General features: G+C 41.8%; 1 protein-coding gene and 1 non-coding gene across 4 annotated transcripts in view; one reads left to right on the top strand and one right to left on the bottom strand.

Moving 5' to 3' along the window:
- The window catches only part of GPATCH1 (G-patch domain containing 1), a 34190-nt gene extending 18720 nt beyond the window's left edge, over nt 1-15470 (bottom strand). For all 3 annotated transcript variants that reach the window (XR_486585.3, XM_007671495.2, XM_007671496.2), the window contains exons 1-9: nt 15365-15470; nt 8551-8685; nt 8385-8470; nt 7872-8032; nt 7630-7727; nt 5703-5761; nt 4018-4263; nt 2199-2346; nt 42-121 (exon numbers count right to left, since the gene is read on the bottom strand). Coding sequence is in view for 2 of the 3 variants with exons in the window: in XM_007671495.2 (XP_007669685.2) it covers nt 42-121; nt 2199-2346; nt 4018-4263; nt 5703-5761; nt 7630-7727; nt 7872-8032; nt 8385-8470; nt 8551-8685; nt 15365-15455 (1104 nt within the window). In the remaining variant the exon portion in view is untranslated. The remainder of the gene's footprint in view (nt 1-41; nt 122-2198; nt 2347-4017; nt 4264-5702; nt 5762-7629; nt 7728-7871; nt 8033-8384; nt 8471-8550; nt 8686-15364) is intronic.
- Nucleotides 2601-2738, top strand: LOC114815338. The gene has a single exon (XR_003763101.1). It is a non-coding gene; the product is annotated as a small nucleolar RNA SNORA7 (small nucleolar RNA).
- Nucleotides 15471-18168: the final 2698 nt, after the last annotated feature.

Genomic DNA, 18168 nt, shown 5'->3' with positions numbered 1-18168 from the left:
AAAGCCTATATGTTTCAACACAGAAAAATTGTTTTGCTTACTTTCTTGGAAGAGGAAGGTTTGGAAGCCAAGGAAAACCCATCCAAAATTTTTCCCAAATAGCGAATGTCTTTCTCCAATCCTACAAATCAGAAAGTACTTTTACAATTGGTAGTCTTACATTTATAAAATAAAATCCATTCAAAACTAATTATGCAGTAGGGTCAACTGATTTTTATCTGAAAAAAAACCAGAACTGATTGACTCCTGAAATAAAATATCATTTCACCCCGAGATAATATAGTTTAAAAATTAAAGAAAAAAAGCAGAAATCAATCCATCACACCTCTGTTGGCCCAGATCCACTCAGCTGACTGGATTGTGTTTGGGCACAGGACTATGGATCCCACCCTGAGTGTTGTCCAACAACAACTTGGGAACTCCATGAACCTTGAAAAGTATTTCTTGTATGTTGCTAGTCAACCAGCAAATACTTTGCTCAGATAACAAGCACTGACTAGGCAACCACTTTCAAATAATAAACTCCAAGCTGAGACAAAGAATAAGGAAAAGGGACACTGAAGAGCAAAAGTACTGATAATTTTCCTTTTGACATACTCGTTGCTAAAAATAGTTGTAAAGATCATGAGAGAAAACCTCAGTTTCCTTAACCACTATCTAGTCTCAATATAAATATTAAGGAAATCAAAGTCTTTCTGTAATCTAACCACGGTACTGGCCCAAAAAGGCACTTCCGGTTTCTTCTCAAATTGGATTCTAAATCAAATGTCCAGGACAAGGAAACGAGTACCTTCAACTTGAATAAAATAAATGCATTTCATACATTAAAGGGGGACACAAACATTCATATGCAAACACACATCCCAGCAGGGTAAGAGTTTCTCTGATTACCAAGAGAGGGGAAATACCCTGATTTCCTATCTATACAAATAAAAATTATCTGCATCAAAATATCTATTTTCTATTTAAGTGATCTTTCAATACCTAAAGGGATATTTCACAAAACATAAATTAATTATAAAGCATGAGAATCTCTTTATTACCATTTCTAATACGTTTCAAGTGCCCAAAATTTCTTCTGATGAATCTAGTGACACCATTAGATTCCTCAACATGATCATTTTCTTTTTACTATATTTTGTGCTGGTAATTTTCATTGGAAAAATTCAAATGAGGTTTTTGTTTAAATAGCAGCATGGTCCAGTGGATACAGCATAGGTCTGGGAGTCAGAGGACCTGGGTTCTAATCCCAGCTCTGCCATCTGTCTGCTGTGTGACCTTGGGCAAATCATTTAACTCACTTGCTCAGTTACCTCATCCGTAAAATGGGGATTAAGACTGTGAGTCCCATATGGGACATTTTCTGTGTCCCCCCTGATTAGCTTGTACACCACTGCCTAATGCAGTGGCTGGCACATAGTAAGCACTTAAATACCACTTAAATAGACACATATTTTAGAAAAAGTCTTTTCTATCCAGAACTGGCAATTTCTGAACAGTCTGTCTGAATCAATTTGCTATCAGATAGTCTGTCCGGTTCCTCAACTCTGCCTTTATTTTAAAAGGGTCAAAACTGAAAAAAAATTTTTTTCCAAAATTTTGCACTACTCATTCAAGACTAGGAGGTGAAATTTTAGGTTTTAAGACAAATAACTTATTTACAACTTCCTGCCTTTCATTCATTCAATCACATTTATAGAGCGCTTATTGTGTGCAGAGCACTGTACTAAGTGCTTAGAAAGTACAATACAGCAATAAAGAAAGACAATCTCGGCCCTTAATGGGCTCACAGTCTTGGTTACCTCAGGAGTTAAGCAGGTTAAAAACATAAACAGGTTCAGGAGGACTATGAATGAATTCACTGTCAAGAAGTCCAAAATAGAAGTATAAAGGGAAAGTTTGGGATGTAAAGAAAAAGTAAGAATGTTTAAAGGCTAAGAATTAAAATAGATTCAATCGGTATTAATCAATCCATGGTATTGATCGAGTGCTTACTATGCGCAGAGCTCTATACAAAACCCTTGGAGAGTACAATACAAAGAGTTGGCAGACAAGTTCCCTGCCTACAGCAAGCTTACAGTCCAGAAGGGAAGACAGACAATAATAGGACATGGACTGTGTCAAACCCGATTAGCTCGTATCCCAGCACTTAGTACAATGCAAACTGTACATAAAATGTAGATCTAACCTGTTATTACCTTTCTTGCCTTTGTATTGCTTGGGTGCTGTCCACCCATACAGTCCATCTCCAGGTTCCTCATCCTTCAAAACCGTATCATACTTAGATAGCATTTCTGTGGCATATATATCGTCATCTTCCTCTTCCAAAGCTCCCACACCAAAAGCCTTAAAATAACATTTCATGATAAAATGATAAATAGAAAGTCAAGATCTCAGGCAAAGTTCCTTAGAAAGACCAGATCATTTCAAGCTATTTTATCCCCATCACTAAATTACACTACGTAACAAACCAAGAACACTTCTGTGAGTGAAAGCCCCAGGATCACACATCAAATAGCCTCTCCCGGGAAGACATGAAGCAGGAGTGAGAAGCAGAGCACTAGGAGTCCCTAGATCAGGGAATCTTATAAAGATCTCTCCCCTTCTCAGGGTCGCACCTGGAGAGTTTCCAGTCCTCTACCAGCCTCGACTACCGGAGGGAAAATCAAGCAGAGGCACACCCATTACATTCCTAGCTTGGGTAGTGGATAGAGAGTGGAAGGCAATCTGCTACAAGTCAAAACTCCCCTGTGCTGGGCAGCAGCGGCAGAGACTCAAGTTTACCACATGGAAGGAGGCAATGTTAAACCACTTCCATATTTTTACCAAGAAAACTCTATGGATACCCTACCAGAACAATTGCATATGGAGGTGGGGTGTTCTGGGAGAGATCTGTCCATGGTGTTGCAAGGGGAAGGAATCGACTTGACAGCACAAGACACATTAAACATCTCTCAAAAGGAGAAGCAGCGGGGCCTAGTAGATAGGGCAAAGACCTGGGAGTCAGAAAGACCTGGGTTCTAATCCCGGCTCCACCACTTGTCTGCTATATGGCCTTGGGCAAGTCACTTCACTTCTCTGTGTCTCAGTTACCTCATCTATAAAATGGGGATTAAGACTGTGAGCCCTATGAGTGACAGGGACAGTGTCCAATCTTATTATTTTGTATCTACCCCAGCACTTAGTATAGTGCCTGGTACAGAGTAAGCGCTTAAATACCATAAAAAAAAGGCACCACAGTCCTCAGCAACACCCGAGGAACTCTGTCCCAATGCAGTGTTACAGTCAGGCACAGGGGAGTGTTTGCCTCTGAACCCAATTATGGAGAATAGTAGGAGTGGGAAGAGAATTTAAAAACTGATGGTGAGAGAATTGTGAAAAGGGGGGGGGCAAAGGTATTTGAGACTCAAGAATAGCAAGATATGAGTTAAAAAGACAGCTGAATCTTTGGACATACATATGCAAATGAAATTAAAAAAGGGGTGGGAGAATTTGTGGATCGAAGCTTCAAAGAGCCTCTTTTTAGCACTAGAGAAGACCCGTCACAATTTAGCATTATCTTCCCCATTATCAATAAGGAGGCTTAGGCACTGACAGATTAAGTGATTCACCTGGGGTCCACATCAGGTCCAAGACCTGAATTAGGTTATCCAGTTCTGGTTCACCCATTAGACAAGTATACTCACTGTCCCTTCAGAATTTTCATTTTAAAGATTTTGACAACCTGACTTAATTGAGACAATCTAGGTAAAGAAAGTGATGATAAAATGAAACTTCCTTCTAATTTCCATCTTATGAGAAAGGTGAATGCATGGCTGAGACTAAAGTAAAACAATAATTTTCTCTTAGCCACTCATAAAATCCATTATATGCAACAATGTACAGGCATTTAATTAAGTAATTTAAGTAGCTACTATTTTAAAATTGACCAAGAATCATGTGATATATGGTTGCTGGGAGGTCATAGAGAAAAAGTGTTCATTGAATATTTAATTGTATAAAACAGTTATGCTTTACCTGGCCTGATATTCCAAGTTTACGTCCTTTAGTCTGCTTAACATCCCCAAGAAGATTACTTGTCTTTCCACATCCACCAGTAAAAAGATTAAAATGTTCTCCCTCTGAAATTCCAAATAATGCTTTGTGGGGATCTAGGCCCTTGTAAGCAAGTCCATGAACATTGTCTTTAGGAGTAAAGTCCACCGGAGTTACATCTTTGGGTGCAAATGTCACATTATCTGGAAGATAGTATTCCTCTTCATCCTTTTTAGAAAATAATGAGATCAACTTTTGAATTGTATAAAATAGCAGTCCCTGTCATTATCAATTTAATAGTTGAATTCTGAAAAAGTTAAAGGTGTTTTACTAAAGTCAAAAAGCAAGATGCTGCATAAAACTGATGAAGCTTCTCTTGTAGGTAACCAAAAATGTTAGACAAAAATATTTTAAAGTATAATACTGTACTGGTCTTATCTGTAAAAATGGGACCATAAATATTTGCAGATCCAAGTTAATCCCAAATCTGTCAGGCAGGAAATTAAATATGTCAGATCCAAAACCAAACTGAAAACTAGAAAGTAACCAGAAAAGATTTTTATAAAGTGGTTTAGTCCTTTTTTTTTCTTTCAAATACAGACTTTATTGAGAAATTCAAATTAGCAAGCTGTTTTGAAACATTGTAAATACTAGTGAATGATATAAGAAATTGAACATTCCTGATTAATATATAGGGTTGTTTCCATACATACACAGTATTTTGGCTGGTGAAAAATAATTGAAGGCCTTTAGTCAATCACTGTTTCAACATCCCTATTGATATAATAACTATTAAACAAAATAACTCTATAGCTTAAATGGAAACCAGACAGGACAGAGCACGTTAGGCTGGGAAAATTAACTGGCCTCATTTGCCCTGACCACTGAGGTAAAGCTATTATGAAAGTCCAAAGTTAACATTTTTCCAATTTGAGATATTTATTTATACATATACAAGAGAGGAATTCCACAATCCCACATAAGTAATGACATTCTAAACTATCGCTTATAAGAGTTTACTTTCTAAATCTGCCCACATCTCCACTGTTGAAACTATATTTCCTGTTCTCCTGTCTCCACAGCCTAACTATAATTTACAGGAGTTTTAGGAGGACTCAAAAATCAGAGATTTTACATGTTCTCAATAATACCTGGCTTTTGCAATCAAAGCAAAAGGGAGAGGAGAAGAAACACACACTTTCTAGAATCAAGGCAACAGTGTATGTGATTTCTTTTTACCTTCAAGAAGACAGCAAAAGAAGTAAAGACGCGATTAGGAAAACATCTTTTTGGTTTATCTAAAAGCAGTCTCATTCAGCCTTGGTAAGGCTATTTTTACAGAGCCACCAAGTATTTAAAATAATTGGCAAATGTACCCTAATGGATTTGAAGATTCTGTTTAGAATACATGCTCCTAGAAAGCCAAGACCTTACTGTTTCTGTGCTTGTAACCTCAGTCTAGCTTCTAGTACTCTCTGAAAGTATCAATTTATCACCAGAATAATGTCTTTAAATTGATTATATTAAACCTATTATTTTATTAATCAGTTTTTTAATCAATATTATTTTATTAGGTTTGTTTTTTCAGGAATCTGGTCTGTGATATTGCTTTGAAGACTGTACGGAACAATTTTCTGAACAACAATAAAAATCAGCATACATGATACCTCTGATCCTTCAGAACCACCAGGTGGTAAGGCACAGCCATATATTTTTACTCCAGGCTCTGTATGAGAAAATTGCAAAAGAGATTAAAAGTATCCTACATGCTGGTCCATGAAGTTATTTATTAATAATGATAATTAAAAACTGTGGTATTTATCAAGCACTTACTTTATGCCAAGCACAGTACTAAGCACTAGGGTAGATCCAGAGCAGAGTGGACATAGTTCCTGTCCCAGAAAGGGCTCACAGTTTTGGGTGAAAACAGGTATTTAACCTTCATTTTACAGATGAAGAAATCAAGGGACAGAAAAGCTACATGATTTGTCCAAGGTCACTCAGCAGGCAAGTAGCAGAATCAGGATTAGAACCCAGGTCCCCTGACTCCTACATTCATGCCCTACCCATTAAGTCATGGTGCTTCTCAACTTTAATCATAGCCAAAAAAAGAACTTTGTTAACATGCTCAACTCATCTGCCTAAATCCAACTCCTTCCGGTTACTAGTAAGAGGATGAGGTAGCAAGCTAAACAGAGGAGGGACAAATAATCAATCAATACTATTTATTGAGGGCTTACTGTGTGCAAAACACTGTGCTAAGCATTTGGGAAAGTATAAAACAAAACAATAGGTATAGACAATTCCTGCCCACAAGGAGCCTAGAAGGGGAGAGAGGCATTTAAATAAATTACAGATGGATATGTATATAGGTATGTGAGGCTGGGGGAGGAGTGAGCAATAATAATAATTGTCAAATTTGTTAAATGCTTACTATATACCAGGCACTGTGCTACCCGCGGGGATGGATATAAGCAAATCGGGTTGGACCCAGACTATGTCCCACAAGTGGCTAAATATCCCCATTTTACAGATGAGGTATCAGAGGCCCAGAGAAATGAAGTGACTTGTCCAAAGTCACACAAAGGATAAGCGGCGGAGACAGGATTAGAACCCAAGTCCTTCTGACTCCCAGGCCCAGGCTTTACCTAATACGCCGCATCTCTAAGTAACTGAGTATCAAGGTGTTCAAGACAAACAGACCCAAGTAATGGAGATGGGAGGGAAGTGAGGGTGTAGTTGGAAAAGGACTCCTGGAGATGTCATTTTAATAGGATTTTGAAGATGGGGAAAGAGATGATCTATGGATATGAAAGAAGAACTGAGTTCCAAGCCTGAAAGAGGATGTGGGAAGGGGTCAGAGGTGAGAAAAGTGAGACTGATGTAACGTGAGTAGGTTGATGTTAAAAGAGTGAAGTGTGGGTGTGGACTAGGTTATAGTAGGAGTTCAGCAAGGTAAGGTAGGAGGAAGAAGTACTTTAAAGCTAATGACAAGGAGTTTTTGTTTGAGTGTGGAGATGGATGGGCAACCTCTGCAGATTTCTGAGGAAAGATGTGGACTGAATGGTGTTTTAGACAAATGATCCATGTGGCAAAGTGGAGTACAACTGGAGTGGGGAGAGAGAGGAGACAAGGATGTCAGCAAGGAGGATGATGCAGGAGTCAAAGCAAGATCAGAATAGTAGTTGTTTGTATGGTAAGGAAGGGGCGGAATCTTGAGAGGTTGAGGAGGTAGAACGACAAGATTTGGTGACAGACTGATGAATATGCTGATTGAATGAGAAACGAATCAAGAATAACACCAATGTTATGGGCTTATGACACAGAGATAGTAGTCATGTTGTCTACATAATGGGAAAAATGGGAAGGACAGGGAAGACAAGTAAAACCACTACTCTGTCGATTCACTGGGAAAAGACAAAGCCTGCACAGGGATAGAGAATGAAAAGCAAATTTAAACCAGGAGCTAAGTAAATCCATGACTCCCTGCTGTTTTGAAATGAAATATGGGAAATAAAATCATTTTAATAATCTATCAATCCAGAAGAAAAAATTTGTTTCACCCTTGTTTCAATAATAATTAAAAAACAGTACCGGGTTTTTGCCTGCGTGCCTTTCTCTTCACTCGAGGTCCAACTCCTTGCCCTTCTTTCCAGCCCATTTTTCGTAAGAGTTCAAAACCAATAGACAGTCTAAGAGGAAACAGAAGAAATAAAGTCAACATTAATCAGATAGTACTTCCTCTAGAGAACAGAACGATACTAGATAGTTGAGCGTCAAAGAGAGATGGGGCAGACTGCCTTTACCAGCGGAAAAAAACATAAAACGGGACTCACTTAGCAGGTGCAATCAGATCATCTAGTATTGTGGCTCCAGGAATAGGGGCAGTAGCAGCTGCGAGCTGTCTGGCTTTTTCTTTTATTCTGTCTTTAGTTTTGGAAGCAAAATCATCTGTGGTAACAATTGATTTAGGGGCTATCCCATATTCACTAAAATCCTGTTAAAAACACAAATAAGTAAAGGAAGGTCACCGCTTTTGAAAAATGAATATTGTGACCTTTTTGAAATATAATATTCCAAACCATTAATTCAGTCACAAAAAAACAACAGTGAAGAGACCTTTGCTACAGACTTTCAAACCACATGCGTTATTGTTAGTAAACGTTGATTTTCAGGTATAGATTCACAAATATGAGCTCAGTAGCACAGATGCTAGAAATAAAGGAATCGGTAATATACATCATATTCTTGTTTTGAAAGATATGGCTATAAAAGGGTTCATCACATTTAACATTAACTTTCTTGAGAACAGTAAACGCTAACTCGCAATAACAGTTAAGAACACTTACCTCTTCATCCATAAAATCCTCTGGCCCAAGAACAGATTTGTCTGCTCTGTTCTGACGTGATGATATAAAGGTGGAAGGCTCCCATCCTTCAAAAACAGAAAACTGTACTGTAATGACAATAATCAAACCTAATAATGCCATACGTTGGTTTCAGAGCACATCTTACCTTCTTTAGAACCAACGGTATTAAAGTACCCTGCAGAAAAGCCACCACTAAAGGCTCCATGAAAACGTTTGTACCGTCCCTTTTCATCCCTGACGGTCTGTTCTTGAAGTGGAACTGGCTTCTTGGGTCGTTGGCCTACATTCAAAAAGGAAACAAAGAAGAAATGATATTTACTAGTGTATTTTCGCCAATAAGAACTAATATATACTTCTTCCAACTTAAAATAGCATTACTATGCCAAAATGTAACCAAATATCACTTTCCAAAGAGTAGGGATCATGTCTTCTAAATGTACTTTACTCTCCCACGGATGGAACAGTGCTCTGCAGTCAGTCCTCAATCGTATTTACTGATCACTTACTAAGTGCAGAGCACTGTACTAAATGCTTGGGAGAGTATTGAGCACTCAACAAATGCATTAATTTATTAACATTTTAAAAGTTTCCCCAATTAATTTTAGGATCCAAACAGACATTTTATCAAGCTCTTGCCAATTCTGGAAGACACCTAACTCTGTATCTCTTTAGATGGTCTAATATGTGTTTATGGGCAGTATAAAGAACTACAAAGTGAATCGACTGGGGAATTCTAAATTCTTAATATCACTGTGTCTGTGTAGCTTCAGCAATCAACAAGTCAGAACTCACATCTGATGAGATCAAAGGAAATTCTAAGCCCCATACCTCAAGACGCTTACTGGTGGTATTTGAAATCTAGAGCACAGTTCTGGGGTGAAAGCTAGGGTCATTCCATTTTGCCGTAAACACAAAGAACTGGCAGAAAGGACCACATTTGGCATGAATGTGAAGAGCAAAGAGGGTTTTTTTTTTTAAGAAAGACACAGGGGGACAAGAGGCCCAGACCCACACACACACACAGTCATACTCACACCCATTCGGAAACATATATGCTTACTGATACAGAGAAGCAGCATGGCCTAGTGGATACAGCCACAGGCCTGAGAGTCAGAGGACCTGGGTTCTAACTCCGGTCCTCCACTTGACTGCTGCATGCCCTTGGTCAAGCCAATTAATTTCTTGGTGCCCTGGTTACCTCATCTGTAAACGGGGATTAAGACCATGAGGCCTATGTGGAACATGGACAGTGTCCAACCTGATTATCTTCTATCTACCCCAGGGCTTAGTATAGTGCTAAGACTGTGCTGAGCTTTTATCTACAGCAGTACTTTGTACTGGCACATAGTAAGCGCTTCACAAATACCATAACAAAGAAAAAGATAAAAAAAAAAGAGAGTGGGAGCTCTAAGTGGGACAGGGATTGGAAGAAGGAGCTAAGGAGTGAGGACATAGTGGAGATGGCTTCTTGTGGATAAGTAAAGTATCTTGTGCTTCTGCTGCGTTTTTCCAAGCATTTAGAACAGTGCATTGCACTCAGGAGATGCTCAGTAAACACCATGCCCTCTCCTGCTGAGCTCCTATGGCAGGTCCACGTTGGGTAAATGGATAAAAAGAAATAGGCCAAGCCAGTATTCATTCATTCAATCGCATTTATTGCATGCTTACTGTGCACAGAGCACTGTATTAAGCACTTGGCAAAGCACAACAGAGTTAGCTCATTCCTCTCTCATCAACGTCATCATTACTTACTGAGGGACTACTTTGTGCAGAGCACTGTACACTCATTGTGGGTGGTAACACGTCTTCTAATTCTGTGGTATTGTACTCTCCCAAGTTCTTAGTATAGTGTTCTGCACTGCAGAAAACACTCAACAAATGCCAATGATCGATTGATTAGGTGCTGGAGAGGAAGGGTTGGGCTGGTGGTTGTCGCCAGTCCCACTACTCTAGAAGACAGAAGTCCCTCCACCCCCCATCCCACCCCCACCTCCCCAGCTAATTACTAGATGGAACAATTTCCGAGGCAATCAGAGCTCTCTGGGAGACAGCAATCCAGAAGTAACAACACTTCCCATTTTATAGTTTGGGCAAAGAACATTCCAGCACTCCACTGCAGTACCTCATTTGTCAAACATGAAACACACATTCCTTATTTGACTGAATTCTAAAAATATTAATCACCAAGGTCCTTAATTGTTTCCTGATATTACAATCAACATCCAGATCATAGAGTACAAATTGTGAAACCAATTCTGTATCGGAACACTTGGATGTAGAAAGAGTTGATATGATGGTGATGATGGTATTTGTTAAGCGCTTAATATGTAATAATGTTGGTATTTGTAAATGTTGGTATTTGTTAAGCGCTTACTATGTGCCGAGCACTGTTCTAAGCGCTGGGTAGACATAGGGGAAGCAGGTTGTCCCACGTGGGGCTCACAGTCTTAATCCCCATTTTACAGATGAGGGAACTGAGGCACAGAGAAGTTAAGTGACTTGCCCACAGTCACACAGCCGACAAGTGGCAGAGCGGGGATTCGAACTCATGAGTCCTGATTCCAGGGCCCGTGCTCTTTCCACTGAGCCACGCTGCTTCTCTATGTGTCGAACAGTGTCGAACACTGTTCTAAACGTTGGGGTAGATACAAGCTGATCAGGTGGGACACTGTCCCTGTTCCCACTTGGGTCTCACAGTCTAAATCCCCCTTTCAGATATGAGGTAACTAAGACACAGAGAAGTTAACTGACTTGCCCAAGGTCACAAAGCACACACACGGCAGAGCTGGGATTAGAATCCTTCTGACTCCCAGGCCAGTGCTCTATCCATTAGGGCCACAATGCTTCTCTAATAACAACAAAGTTTTAATAATTAAACTTTTCCTCTTGTACAATCCCCACACTGCATAATTTTAGAAGAATTATTATACTTCTGATGGCTTTTGGAAAAGATTTATGAATTGAGGATTACAAAAGGTGTTGGCCTTTAACTCTCCTAAATATTTTTGAGTAAAACTGAATATTTTATTCAGCAGATTATTACTTCCTCAAAGGCTTGCCTACTATTCATCAAGAAAACTTTTCTATTTTTGCAGCTGGTAAGAAACGATATGAGATCCAAGTGCTGTTTACTTTTTACTGCAACCTCCCATACCCGTCTAGCTCTAAAACCAATTAAACCAAGTCAATTTCCTGCTTCTATGTTAAAGTATCACTTAAGAAGGGAGAAAAATGAGATTGGCTTGCCAGGAAAAGATGGAGGTAGAAATCCTAAAGTGGAAGTGAATTAGACTTTTATAGGCTTCATCAACGGGGCAAAAAAAAAGAACAGGTGATTTATACTAAAATAGTAGATCTTGTTTAAAAACCATTTAAGTGTTCTATTTGGCTTTGGAGAAAAAATAACATAGCTTTGTATACTGAATTAAGTATGTACTTGCTAATTTTTCCTGTCTCACTATAGGTTCCTGGACTGAAAAAAACAATGATTTTACGAACACAGCATCTTTTCAAAACTGGAAGCAATCTTCTGCCCTCTGCAGCCCAAAGTAGTCCATGAATACATTTTTTTAATGGTATTTGTTAAGCACTTACTATCTGCCTGGCACTGTACTAAGTACTAGGGTAGATACAGGCTAATCAGGTTGGACACAGTTCCTGTCCCACATGGGGCTCACAGTCTTAATCCCCACTTTACAGAGAGGGTAACTCAGGTCCAGAGAAGTAAACTAAATTGCCCAAGGTAATACAACAGACAATGGCGACGCCTAGATTAGAACCCAGGTCCTTCTGACTTCCAGGCCCGTGCTTCTGTATCACTGCTTCTCAATTTCCATTTATGCCACACTGCTTCTCTATTTCAATTCAAAACAAAATTAACACAACCTGAATCGATTCAACTGATAGCCACACTGGCCTCTCTTCCACATTGCATATTATTCTTTCTCCAGAATAGAATTTAGACTGTCAAAATATGCCTGTGCATATCAACAACAAAGGAATCAAAGGTAATTTACATAGTAAGCGCTTAACAAATACCAACATTATTATTAATGCGTGTTTATGATGTGTCATCTAAATAATGGGGGGGGGCAAATAAGGGATAAAATGCTAAAATAGTTTAACAACTCCTCATAGGTGTAAAGGTTAATTCTCCAGTAATAAATTATCTGGTTTAAATCCAGCACCATCAATCAAGTACAGAATCCCTCATGGAGCTGTTTTTTGTTTGACCTGTTCCCGCAGATTCAAAACAAGGAGTAAAAGTTGTATCTTTCTGGTATGTGTTTGGTTTTTGCGGTTATGTTTATTTTGTGTTTGATTTACTAAGTTGTTTGCTTATAAAAGTCACATTATTCTCCATTTTCAAAGAGTTTAGTAAATATTAATCCTCTAAAATGACTTTAAGATTAATCATAATAATAATGGTATTTAAGTGCTTATTATGTAGTAAGCCCAGTACTAAGCACTGGGGTAGATACAAGATAATCAGGTCCCACATGGGGCCCACCGTCTAAGTAGGAGGGAGAACAGGCACCCCATTTTGCAGATGAGGGAACCGAGGCCCAGAGAAGTTAAGTGAAGTGACTTGACCATCGTATTTACTGAGCACTTACTGCGTGCAAAGCACTGTACTAAGCGCTTGGTAGTGGACACTATCACAAGAAGCAGAGAACACAACGAACTTTCGGTCTATCAGCCTACTAAAATAAATAAGAATAAATTGTAGTATTTGTTAAGCGCTTACTATGTGCAAAGCACTGTTCTAAGCGCTGGGGGATACAAGGTGATCAGGTTGTCCCACGTGGGGCTCACAGTTTTTTAATCCCCATTTGACAGATGAGGTAACTGAGGCACAGAGAAGTTAAGTGACTTGCCCAAGGTCACACAGCTGACTAATAATAATGTTGGTATTTGTTAAGCGCTTACTATGTGCAGAGCACTGTTCTAAGCGCTGGGGTAAACACAGGGGAATCAGGTTGTCCCACGTGGAGCTCACAGTCTTAATCCCCATTTTACAGATGAGGTAACTGAGGCACAGAGAAGTTAAGTGACTTGCCCACAATCACACAGCTGACAAGTGGCAGAGCTTGGATTCGAACTCATGATCCCTGACTCCAAAGCCTGTGCTCTTTCCACTGCGCCACGCTGCTGACTAGTGGTGGAGCCGGAATTAGAACTCATGACCTCTGACTCCCAAGCCCGCGCTCATTCCACTGAGCCACGCTACTAATGATAATAAGTACAGTCATAATAATTGAGCAAAAGAGGTGCCCAGAGAGGTAGTCCCGTGACTGGTGGGCCACCCTCCTCCTCCTCCTCCTTGATTACAGCCCTGGCTCAGTGGCAGGAGCCCGGGCTAGGGAGTCCCAGGTCATGGGTTCTAATCCTGCCTCTGCCACTTAGCTGTGTGACTTTGGTCACTTCACTTCTCTGGGCCTCAGTGACCTCAACTGTAAAATGGGGATGAAGACTGCGAGCCCCACATGGGAGAACCTCACCACCTTGTATCCTCCCCAGCAATTAGGGTGGTGCTTCGCACATAGTAAGCGCTTAATCATAATAATAATGTTAAGCGCTTACTATGTGCAGAGCACTGTTCTAAGCGCTGGGGGAGATATAGGGGAATCAGGTTTATTAATAATAATAATAATGATAATGTTGGTATTTGTAAAGTGCTTACTATGTGCAGAGCACTGTTCTAAGTGCTGGGGAAGATACAGGGGAATCAGGTTTAATAATAACAACAATGTTGGCATTTGTTAAGCACTTACTAATAATAATGTTGGTATTTGTTGAGCGCTATGTGCAGAGCACTGTTCTAAGCGCTGGGGGAAATACAGGGGAATCAAGTTTATTAATAATGATAATGTTGGCATTTGTTAAGCATTTACTATGTGCATAGCACTGTTCTAAGCACTGGGGGAAATACAGGGGAATCAAGTTTAATAATAATAATAATGTTGGTATTTGTTAAGCGTTTACTATGTGCAGAGCACTGTTCTAAGCGCTGGGGGAAATACAGGGGACTCAAGTTTCATAATAATAATAATAATGTTGGAATTTGTTAAGCGTTTACTATGTGCAGAGCACTGTTCTAAGCGCTGGGGGAAATACAAGGAATCAAGTTTCATAATAATAATAATAATGTTGGAATTTGTTAAGCGCCCACTATGTGCAGAGCCCTGTTCTAAGCGCTGGGGGAAATACAGGGGACTCATGTTTAATAATAATATTAATGTTGGTATTTGTTAAGCGTTTACTATGTGCAGAGCACTGGTCTAAGCGCTGGGGGAAATACAGGGGACTCATGTTTAATAATAATATTAATGTTGGTATTTGTTAAGCGTTTACTATGTGCAGAGCACTGGTCTAAGCGCTGGGGGAAATACAGAGGACTCAAGTTTAATAATAATAATAATAATATTAATGTTGGTATTTGTTAAACGTTTACTATGTGCAGAGCACTGTTCTAAGCGCTGGGGGAAATACAGGGGACTCAAGTTTCATAATAATAATAATATTAATGTTGGTATTTGTTAAGCGTCCACTATGTGCAGAGCCCTGTTCTAAGCGCTGGGGGAGATACAGGGGAATCAGGTTTGATAATAATAATCATGTTGGTATTTGTTAAGCGTTTACTATGTGCAGAGCACTGTTCTACGCGCTGAGGGAGATTTACAGGGGAATCAGGTTGTCCCTCGTGAGGCTCACAGTTAATCCCCATTTTCCAGATGAGGTCACTGAGGCCCAGTGAAGTGACGTGCCCACAGTCCCCCAGCTGACAGGTGGCAGCGGCGGGATTCGCACCCATGACCTCTGACTCCCCAGCCCGGGCTCTTTCCACCGAGCCCCGCTGCTTCCCAAATGCCGCCCTTCTTATTATCCAGGCGGCTGCTCGGCTTCCGCCGCTGCCCCTCTCGCCCGCCCTGCGATCGTCGTCGTCCTCCTCCTCCTACCTTCCTCCAAGGGCTCCAAACTGGTCCCATAGACGGCCAGGCCCTCGTCGCTGTCGCTGTCGCTGTCGCTATGGCCGTCGGAGTCGGCCATCTTGTCTTCTTGCTCGCCTCCCCGGCCGCCGCCGCCGCCACTTCCGCCCCGAGGACGGCGGCCCGGACCCGCCAAAATACCGCCCTTGTCGCTGGCCGCAGCCCCAGGGCCGGGCGAGGGACGGGATGGGAGAGAAAGAGGAAGGGAAGGGGCAGGAGGGAAAGCGCTTAGTGCAGTGCTCTGCACATAGTAAGCGCTCAATAAATACTATTGGATGGATGAATGAATGATTGAAAAGGAGGACAGACGTCTATCGACCTCTGGCCTGGAATGCCCTCCCTCCTCACCTCTCAGTGGAAAGAGCCGGGGCTTGGGAGTCAGAGATCGTGGGTTCGAATCCTGCCTCTGCCACTTGTCAGCTGGGGGACTGTGGGCAAGTCGCTTCACTTCTCTGGGCCTCAGTGACCTCATCTGGAAAATGGGGATTGACTGGGAGCCTCACGTGGGACAAGCTGATGACCCTGTATCTACCCCAGCGCTTAGAACAGTGCTCTGCACAAAGTAAGCGCTTAACAAATACCAACAGTATTGTTAACTCACTCTCTTCCCCACTTCCAAACCCTCCTGAGAGCTCACCTCCTCCAGGAGGCCTTCCCAGACTCAACCCCCACTTTCCCTCTGCTCCCCCTCCCCCTCCACTCGATTAGACTGTGAGCCCGTCATTGGGCAGGGACGGTCTCTATCTGTTGCCGAATTGTCCATTCCAAGCGCTTAGTACAGTGCTCTGCACATAGTAAGCGCTCAATAAATACTACTGAATGAATGAATAACCCTTGGCCCATGTCCTACCTCTGGCCTGGAATGCCCTCCCTCTTCACATCCTACAAACTCACTCTCTTCCCCTCTTCAAAGCCCTACTGAGAGCACACCTCCTCCAGGAGGCCTTCCCAGACTCAGCCCCCCTTTTCCCTCTACTCCCCCTCCCCTCCCTTCCCCCAAACCCTCTGCTCTTTCCCTCTCTCCTCCCCTCAACACTGTGCTCATTTGTATAGATTATTTATTACCCTCTTTATTCTGTTAATGAGGTGTACATCCCCTTGATTCTATTTATCGTGATAATGTTGTCTTGTTTTTGTTTTGTTCTGTTTCGCTTGGCCGTCTGTCTCCCCTGATTAGACTGTGAGCCCATCATTGGGCAGGGATGGTCTCTATCTGTGGCCGAATTGTCCATTTCAAGCGCTTAGTCCAGTGCTCTGCACATAGTAAGTGCTCAATAAATACTATTGAATGAATGAATGAAAGGGAAGGGAGGAGAGAGGGCCTTCGACCCCCGGCCCACGTCCTACCTCTGGCCTGGAATGCCCTCCCTCCTCACGTCTGCCAAACTCACTCTCTTCCCCTCTTCTAAGCCCTCCTGAGAGCTCACCTCCCCCAGGAGGCCTTCCCAGACTGAGCCCCCCCCTTTTCCCTCTGCTCCCCCTCCACCCTCTGCTCTCCCCCCTTCCCCTCCCCTCAGCACTGTGCTCATTTGTATAGATTTTGACCCTATTCATTTTGTTAATGAGGTATACATCCCTTTGATTCTATTTATCTTGATGTCTTTTTGTTTTGTTCTGTTTTGCTGTACTGTCCGTTTCCCCCGTTTAGACTGTGAGCCCGTCATTGGGCAGGGATTGTCTCTATCTGTTGCCGAATTGTACATTCCCAGTGCTTAGTACAGTGCTCTGCACATAGTAAGCGCTCAGTATATACTAGTGAATGAATGAATTAAAGAAGAGAAGCAGCGTGGCTTTAGTGGAAGGAGCCGGGGCTTGGGAGTCAGAGGACACAGGTTCTAATCTCCACTCTGCCACTTGTCTGCTGTGTGACCTTGGGCAAGTCGTTTAACTTCTCTGTGCCTCAGTTACCTCACCTGGAAAATGGGCATTAAAACTGTGAGCCCCATGTGGGACAAACCTGTATCCATCCCAGTGCTTAGAACAGTGCTTGGCACATAGTAAGTGCTTAACAAATACCATAATTATTAATTATTTTTAAGAGAAGGGAGAGGGAAGAGGAGTTGAAGGGATGGGAGGGCCTCCAGGAGGCCTTCCCAGACTGAGCCCTCCCTTTCCCTCCTCATTCCCCCTACTCCCTCCCTCTGCTCTTCCCCTTCCCCTCCCCAAAGCAGTTTTACTCTATTTTATTAATGATGTGTATATATCTATGATTCTACTTATTCTGAGGGTATTGATGGCTGACTCCTTGTTTTGCTGTCTCCCTCCCCGTTTTAGACTGTGAGCCCGTTGTTGGGCAGGGATGATCTCTATCTGTTGCCGAATTGTTCATTCCAAGCTCTTAGTACAGTAAGCGCTCAATAAATATGAATGAATGAATGAATGAATGAATGAATGAATGAATGAATGAATGAATGAATGAATGAAAGGGGAGGGAAAGAGGAGCGGAAGGGACAGGAAGGGAGGGCAAGGAAAGGGAAGAGCAGGGGAAGGGAAGAGAGGGGAAGAGGAGGGGAAGGCAGGAGCAAGGTGGGGAAGGGAAGAGGAGGTGAAGAGGCAGGGAATGGAGGGAAAGGGAAGGAAGGGATGAGAGGAATGGGGAAGGGAGAGAAAGTGAAGGAAGGGGAAGGGAAGAGAGAGGAAGTGAAGAGGCGGGGGGGGGAAAGGGAAGGAAAGGATGAGAGGGAAGGGAGAAGAGGGATGGGAAGAGGAGGTGAAGGAAGGGGAGGGAAGGGAGGGAAAGGGAAGGAAAGGATGAGAGGGAAGGGAAGAAGAGG

The sequence above is a fragment of the Ornithorhynchus anatinus genome, chromosome 11 (assembly GCF_004115215.2).
Source record: "Ornithorhynchus anatinus isolate Pmale09 chromosome 11, mOrnAna1.pri.v4, whole genome shotgun sequence".
NCBI lineage: Eukaryota > Metazoa > Chordata > Mammalia > Monotremata > Ornithorhynchidae > Ornithorhynchus > Ornithorhynchus anatinus.
This window is presented reverse-complemented; position numbering and strand designations above follow the sequence as displayed.